Genomic DNA, 9,168 nt, shown 5'->3' with positions numbered 1-9,168 from the left:
GTCTCCATACACACCCCAACCCTTTCATCCCTCCGTGAATATTCTGATCTATTCCTATAGACGAGCCCCTCTCGCTTTACCCTATCCCTCCTGCATTCCCTTGCCTTTCTCTTACCCTCATCATCCAGGGTTATCTTAGCCTTTTTCAATGATAGACCCCCCCTCCCGGCACTACCATCCTGCTCGTCTGAATTGCTGTTTTTTTTTTCACCTAATCTGCTATATCCTTTGTGACTTATCTTTATAATCCCATTGCCATTCCCGCCATGGTTATCCAAGTCTCTTACAATGATAGATCTCCCTACCGGCCCTACAATCCTGCTCGTCTGGATTTTTGGCCCTTTCACCTAATCTGTGACTTCTCTCCACAATCCACCGTGAGCCCCAGCCCCGCCATGGTTATCTCAAGTCTCTTTCAATGATAGATCCCCAACTCATCCTACTCGTCTGAATTGCTGTTTCTTTTTCATCTAATCAACTATCCCATTTGTGCTTTCTCACCTTTATCCACCTTATTTACAGTTTAAATAATTAATTTTCCTGATATTTACAGATTCTGTTCAAATTACCAAAATACGATACCCGGGTATATAATAGTCGGCCCTCCCCTTTAATTGTTTAGTGTGAGTTATAAACGATATACCACATTTACAACTGGACTGATACGAAACAACGGCAGTTCAATTTGCTCTTACTATCATTTAATTTACTCCCTCGGATTTTATAATGTAGCGTGCGATATTTAACAAAATATAGATATTTTTGCATTTTTTTCAAGGTGTTTCACTTGCAACGTTTGTGTTGATGGGAAATGGTTATAATTTTTTATATAATTTTAGAATTTTGAATATATTATAAGAAAATATGAGAAATTGTCGGAGGGAGTGAGTGTAATTGTTGGGTGTAGTAATATTGGCTGTATTGAGAATCAAGCGATGATGTGTGGTTAGCATCAGGGAATTTATTCCTCAACGATAAAACTCTGGATTAATAAAAACAGACAATAATCCTGCCATTATAGAGGTAAGCATTTAAATTTTGATATTTTACTTTCCAAATATGGTAAAATTATGGTTATAGCGTTTATTTTAATGAGCAAGCGAGAGAAGGAAGATTTGACTGTGCCGAGAAATTGACTCCAATCCGAGCAGTAAACTTATTCAGTCTGTCTGTCATTTCTTGGCTCAAATTCAAATGAATATTCAATCGAAATCGACATTTTACTACAAAATGCATCATGCCGTGACTCTAATTTTTCAGCCGTCTGGTGTAATATATCTTATGCCCTTCAACTTCCAAACATGGTCTCATGATGCCCCCCTTATGGTCTTAAACATGGGCTCTAACCCTTGAACTTTGTCATACTTTATTGTAACTCCTCATTAGTTTAAACTGATTTGTACAATATTCACCAGTAATATTCAGTAGGGGACAGGGATCTAGTGGAGAGTGCAGGAGTGTACACTAGGCAGAAACTGGGCAGATTCTTATAAAGAAATTTGTAGAACTATGACAAAGACATGATGCACATAGCTTATGACTGGGGGATGTAAATTGTAAGCCCTGCCCCTAAGTTATTTTCACATATTATGAAATATACTGTTTTCATGATTGACAAAAGACAATTACACGACATCTGCTGGTTGGTTTTATGTGCAGTTGCTCATTTAAATGACTGGGGGTCTGTGGACTTCAATGGGAATTTAATTTTTAATATATTTTCTCCTGGGTTTGTGGGACTCGTGGAGTTAGTTCAGTCAGTCCGTTCAGTCTCTGTGGTAGTTCACTTCAAGTCCGAAACACACTCACGTCTCAACATAACAATAAAATCAGTATCCCAATTTTTATAAGCACAAATACATGCTAAGACTAACAGTACTATTCCAATTCTCATAAAAATAATGGATAAAGTTCAAAAAACTTTTTACTTTGCTCAGACAATAGTATAGAGTTTGCATAGTAAATCCTAAAAGATCAGACGCCATCCCTTCAGCATCAAAATACTACAGACTACAATCTGACTATAACAAAACACATCCCCATCTGTTCACCATTTTCCTTTACTTGCGAAGTTAGACTGAAACGTCCCAACTCAAGCCAACAAATGTCCTAAGAGGCAGATGTTTAGGACTACTATTGATTGTACATTTTTAAGCACTGATACTGACAGTATCTTATAGAACTATTACGACTGGTAGTTTCAGAGAATATTTTAAGTGCCTGGGTAGCCAGCAGGAGATAAAGGACTTTGATATTTAGCTATTAGATTACCTCTGAACACTTTTTAACATGAAGAATTTTATTCAACATTTTAATTCCACATAAAACAGATAGCATTGAGCCAACATGCAGGGTGTAAAGGGTGTGAAAAAGATAAAGGATCATGTGATTGCTGATATTGGGCTATAACATTTCATTAGATCACTTAGTAAATATTACATCAATCATGTTCAATCTACAAGAATTGTAGATTAAAGTAAGCCAATGTGGAGGTTGTAAAGTTCCTAAAGATAATTTTGCCTTGTGTTTTGTTAGATTGAAATTATGGAATTCTTCTGATTATATCTAAAGGCAGCTGTAAGCCATCTTAGAGAATGTAAAGGATATAAACAAGATGAATTTGAACACTAAGTTAGGTCGACTGCACCTGAAATACTGCAAAGATTTATAAAATATATTAAAAAGATTGTCTGATAAGCTTAAAAAGATATTTCAAGTTCATTGAAGGACAACTTTATCAGGTTTTTTTGTGCTCTAATATCTATTAATCTAGCTGTGAGCCAACATAGAGAGTGTAAAGGTGTACCTATTGTGCAAGGCAGTTTTATGCAAAGAAAGCTCACTTTTGTGTGGTAACTTGCCTCAGTAGCTATGAACCATGATAAAGGGGTATATAAAAAGGCTCAAAGGACATTTACAAGATACAAGATGTACCTTTATTCTTTATGCTGAGTTAAGGTGCGGTCACACGAGCTGTCTTGGTTGGAGATTTTTGTCGCCGACTTGATTTATTATATCAAACATGTTTGATTGTCTGCAAGACAGATCATCATTATCCAATCAGACTCCTTTTCCTTTCAATTGTATGCACTGCTCGTGATTATCAACAAGGTGGAAAAAGACCAACAGGAGATTTTTTTCACTTCATGTGCCTGTGCCAGTCCTCGAAACTCAAGACAAGACTCTAATTGGTGAGAAAAGTCTCCGACCAAGACCGCTCGTGTGCCTTTTAGGAATCAGTGATGGTGAAAGCTTCAATAATTGTTACATGTGGTTTTTGAAATCTTAACTTTTGTCTGGTAAATTGCACTAGTAGCAGTGAGCCAATTAGAACTTAAATAAAAAGAGTTTTAAAACACAGGTGTTTGATGGTTAGTTCACTTGGTTAGTTCGGAATCACAGAATATGTAAAGAGAAATAATGAATTGTAAATTGCAATGGTAGTGTCATTAGCCATTATACAGCTTAAAGTGATACTACATCTTACAATGAAAATTTAAGAATTTTAAACTTGGCCAATAAGAGCATATATTCATCAGTAGATATACCTGGTATCATAAATAACATAACAGGATCCTTATATAATCAGATAAATCTAAAAAAACTTAGTAATTATCCATAAATATGCAATTAACAATTGAAAAACGCTTAATATCAAGATTAAGCGTTTTTCAATAATTACTTAGTTTTATGAATTTTCCCGATTTTCCAGGGATTCTGTTATAACTTTATGCCACCAGGTAAGTTCACTGATGAATATATACTCATGTTGACAATTCTTGAGAACTTAAATTTTATGTTCACTCTAAGACGTATTATCACTTTATGAAGAACCAGAAAAGACATATCCTAGGTGTATTCCATTGGTTCGTCAGAGAAATCAGGAATCAGAGAATGTGTAAAGAATGAAGAATTGCAAATTGGAATGGAATTGTCATGAGCCATCATAATGTTTATGAAGATGTATCTTTGATGTATACTATACAGTGTATAAAGATTCCCAAATGAATACACAGTACAGAATCCCCGATATATGATAGTGTGAAGTCTATATTGACGATGTGAGAATGATATTGATATTTTGATTACCTGCTGGTTAATACATACTCGTTAACACTGGTATTAATTAGTTAATTCATCTGTTAGTTTATTGCTGATTGATCTAATAACCTCCATTGATCAATTTTGTAGTATTCCACATTCCATAATTCAGGTGTTACAATCCATGCGTTGAATACCAGGACTGTTTCTGCAAAGGTTTTAAAAGATAAATAACTAAGTTAAAGGGGTTGTAAAGAGGTTTTCTAAACTTTTTATGTGTATCGGGGACACTGATAGCATCAATTTTCACCATTCCAATTTTCATTCTGATTTCTGTGGTTCTTGCAATTCTACTAATGCGTTTTATGACGTCAGTGGAGGGATGAAAATTGGAATGATGTAAATCAATGTCCCCAATACAAATAAAAATTTACAAAACCTCTTTACAATACCTTTAAGTGAGTTGGCAACTTTTCTAAAAAGCTTTCCAAAGATTAACAATGCTTCACAAAAATATTGTGTTGAATTTTTTTTTTTTTTGCGATTCGGATCGTTAGTACTTAGTTTATTTTATGAAAATATTGTTAGTAAGTAATCCAACTACCAACAACTACCTAGTTTGCGATATCAGCATCCACTGGAAGCGAACTGTAACTTGTCATCTACCAACAACTACCTAGTTTGTGATATCAGCATCCGCTGGAAGCGAACATTAACTTGTCATCTACCTACAACTACCTAGTTTGCGATATCAGCATCCGCTGGAAGCGAACATTAACTTGTCATCTACCAACGACTACCTAGTTTGCGATATCAGCATCCGCTGGAAGCTAACGTTAACTTGTCATCTACCAACAACTACCTAGTTTGCGATATCAGCATCCACTGGAAGCTAACGTTAACTTGTCATCTACCAACAACTACCTAGTTTGCGATATCAGTATCTGCTGGAAGTGAACGTTAACTTGTCATCTACCAACAACTACCTAGTCTGTGATATCAACATCCACTGGAAGCGAACGTTAACTTGTCATCTACCAACAACTACTTTGTTTGCGATATCAACATCCACTGGAAGCGAAGGTTAACTTGTCATCTACCAACAACTACCTAGTTTGTGATATCAACATCCACTGGAAGCTAACGTTAACTCGTCATCTACCAACAACTACTTTGTTTGCGATATCAACATCCACTGGAAGCGAACGTTAACTTGTCATCTACCAACAACTACTTTGTTTGCGATATCAACATCCACTGGAAGCGAAGGTTAACTTGTCATCTACCAACAACTACCTAGTTTGTGATATCAACATCCACTGGAAGCGAACGTTAACTTGTCATCTACCAACAACTACCTAGTCTGTGATATCAGCATCCACTGGAAGCGAACTGTAACTTGTCATCTATCAAACATATTGTTAAGTCGCTAAAGGATGATATTGTTTAGTGTTATTCTCAATTTGATACATTTTTGTATTTCATACTTATTTACATAAAAAAGATGTTTTATGTAATAATCTGGTATAATCAGGGTTGGCCACATTAAAAAATCTCATTATAATACAATCAAAAGAACATGTCATGTTATAAATTCTATCCTGTATTGTTATTTTATATAACAAGTATGTTTTGATGTATTGGCTGTAACATGCTGTATTTCACTGTGTTATATTGTTAGTATCGTTTGACATGAAATGATTGATAGTATTATCGTGTGGGTAACAAATTCAAACTGCACCCAAACATTCATTGGTTTTAATGTGAATGTTAAAAACTTGCTGAAAATGTAGAAATTTAGAATACTTTTGTGTAAAGGATTAATCTGATTACCTTGAGTCTATTTTTGATGCGGTCAGAGTTAGGAATGAATGGTAAGGGTTTGCTGTCAGAGTTAGGAATGAATGGTAAGGGTTTGCTGTCAGAGTTAGGAATGAATGGTAAGGGTTTACTGTCAGAGTTAGGAATGAATGGTAAGGGTTTGCTGTCAGAGTTAGGAATGAATGGTAAGGGTTTGCTGTCAGAGTTAGGAATGAATGGTAAGGGTTTGCTGTCAGAGTTAGGAATGAATGGTAAGGGTTTGCTGTCAGAGTTAGGAATGAATGGTAAGGGTTTACTGTCAGAGTTAGGAATGAATGGTAAGGGTTTGCTGTCAGAGTTAGGAATGAATGGTAAGGGTTTGCTGTCAGAGTTAGGAATGAATGGTAAGGGTTTGCTATCAGAGTTAAGGGCATGATTTTCACTTCAGTATAATACAAACAACCAAAAGATACAGACTTGTATGGACACAGACAAGGAGTGGAGGCCATCTCTTTAAAAGATTTTCAAAAACCTTTCAACCTTCATTGAAGCTTAGAGAAGTATACCCCTCTTGCTCCCCAAATGATACAAACACAAATTGGAGGATATTGTCATTTAATATAAACTATTTATTAAACAACTATAATTACAAGTAATAATTAAATTAAAAAACCCACTATCAACTTGTGATAGGGCTTTAACACACAAATTTTACCCAAAAAAAACACCATACACATTTAAGGCAGACCAAATTAAAAGCGTTAAATGTTGACATAAGTTCATGCTGTCTATACAGTTTTATGTATTAACCTTATTCAATGGCTTTTAATTTCTAGGGAATTTTGAGCGCAAGTTCTGATTATCAGTTTTATAAGTCAGTTTCCTCTGCTAAAAACAGATATGAATTATAAAAGTTATAGGAGAGGCAGTATTAGGTCGGCCAGTCCAATCTGTGTGAAACAACATGTAGTCTTCAATAACTTTTACCTATTGAACTTCTAATGAAAGTAAATTTCTCACTGTAACCTGATCATAAATATATAACTTTGAAGGTACAAAAAAACTGCTTCAAACCGAATATTATTTTAATTTTCATCAAAATATCATGTTGAAGGTCAAAATATAAATAAATAAACACCAAATCCATCAATGAGTTTTTAAAACAATTCGATAATTTGTTTGACTCTTTTGATGCAAGTAAATTTCAAACAGATTCAAAGTTTAAATCATCATCACAATGTCACGTTGAAGGTCAAAATAAACTTGCGTCTGCATCTAAAAAAAAACTTCAAAACCATTGAAAATATTTGATCAGGAAAATGTTGGTTACATCCTGTTGATCTGAGTTTGATAATGAAATAAGGTTTTTAGATAAAATGAGTAAGAATTATTTGGTATTTAGTAATCAGTAGGTTATGATAACCTCCTGCCAAAAACCATCATCACATCTTCAAATCCTTTATAAATGTTATCATACTAATGCAAGTGAAATTTTCAATTTTTTTAATATGATTTATTGTCATGGCAACATTTTGATATTTTGAAAGGTGTAATAAGTTATGATTGGGTAGTTTTTTTTGTTATATTAAAGTGATGTTGTTCTTAATATGTCTGTTATCTGCAGATACAGTTTTTATTGTCAGTAAAGTAAAAAGTTAGTGTGATTTTTGTCCATGAAATGCCTCACAAATGAAAGATCAATGATGTAAGTTTACTGATGCTACAGGAACACCATTGTGTTGCTAAAAATATAATTCACTAATTCAAATTTTACTGTTGGAGACACATTCCTAAACAAACAAACATAGAAAAACTTGGACAGCAGTGGATAAAGGGAGGAGAGAGGGAAACACGTTAATAACAAACCAATTTCTAAAAGTCTTGAAGAGGTGTACTGGTGACTGTCAACTTCTGGAATGACAAACCACGTGACATTCAGAAGTCATTATCTTCTATAATGTTTATTTATGTTTTAAGAAAAGTTTCACCTCAACTGCTGCCTGTATGGAACCTTGAACCTTCAGGTTAGCCAGCAGGAATCTAAACTAACTGAGCCACTGGTGAAAAATTGTTGATGGGTTAAAAACAATGATTATAAACAGGATGAATCTAGACCACTACGCTGATGACAAAAAAAAACTTTCTCTCGCATGAACTCAGTCACGTTTCCATCCACTCATACGCAGACCGGCTACCTGTCCATATTTGGCAATCAGTCAAGTTAACAACAGCAGATCCTGAGAATTAATGGAATCTAAGCCTGTAATATAGAAGAATGAGAAAGAGTAGAACTAATGGAAATATAATGGAATTTTATAATATTTTATCTAATAATAACACAGTTCTATACAGTTCTATTGAAGAGCCGTGGACCAGCATAGAAAATAGTATTCACATTATCGGAAACAAATAATGCTTTTAGACTGCAGACATTTTTTATATGGAACAAAAAATTAACAATAGATCGTTTCCGTTTTATATTTATATCAGGAAAATCTCTTTCACTTTCTTTTTAATACTTTTTATAGAGTTATAAACTATTTAATACTTACAGATTTGAGGTTTTAGTTAAATTTAGAAAGCTTATTTTAGTCTGTCCTGTGTATTAAACCTATTTTAGACGTTTAGTTGGTTGATTTGTAATGATTAACAAGTTACTTAGGTTGGTTGAAAGGTAACAAGTTACTATTCAACAGAAGGCACTTGCACAGGGTTAAAACAGTGATCACTAATTGTTGAGGTTAGGGTGGTTGAAAGGTAACAAGTTACTATTCAACAGAAGGTACTGGTACAGGGTTAAAACAGTGATCACTAATTGTAGAGGTTAGGGTGGTTGAAAGGTAACAAGTTACTATTCAACAGAAGGTACTGGTACAGGGTTAAACAGTGTTCACTAATTGTAGAGGTTAGGGTGGTTGAAAGGTAACAAGTTACTATTAACAGAAGGTACTGGTACAGGGTTAAAACAGTGATCACTAATTGTAGAGGTTAGGGTGGTTGAAAGATAACAAGTTACTATTCAACAGAAGGTACTGGCCCAGGGTTAAAACAGTGATCACTAATTGTAGAGGTTAGGGTGGTTGAAAGGTAACAAGTTACTATTAACAAAAGGTACTGGTACAGGGTTAAAACAGTGATCACTAATTGTAGAGGTTAGGGTGGTTGAAAGGTAACAAGTTACTATTCAACAGAAGGCACTGGCCCAGGATTAAAACAGTGTTCACTAATTGTAGAGATTAGGGTGGTTGAAAGATAACAAGTTACTATTCAACAGAAGGCACTGGCCCAGGGTTAAAGCAGTGTTCACTAATTGTAGAGGTTAGGGTG

At 34.6% G+C, this 9,168-nt stretch overlaps 1 protein-coding gene across 1 annotated transcript; it reads right to left on the bottom strand.

The window, feature by feature from the left end:
* Nucleotides 1–5,838: 5,838 nt before the first annotated feature.
* LOTGIDRAFT_143811 (hypothetical protein) lies at nucleotides 5,839–6,258 on the bottom strand (the record flags this gene model as incomplete). The annotated part of the gene is made up of 1 exon (XM_009054428.1): nucleotides 5,839–6,258. A coding segment is annotated over one exon (420 nt), but the record flags the coding sequence as incomplete, so codon positions are not given.
* Nucleotides 6,259–9,168: the final 2,910 nt, after the last annotated feature.

This window comes from Lottia gigantea (assembly GCF_000327385.1).
Source record: "Lottia gigantea unplaced genomic scaffold LOTGIsca_217, whole genome shotgun sequence".
Lineage (NCBI taxonomy): Eukaryota > Metazoa > Mollusca > Gastropoda > Lottiidae > Lottia > Lottia gigantea.
This window is presented reverse-complemented; position numbering and strand designations above follow the sequence as displayed.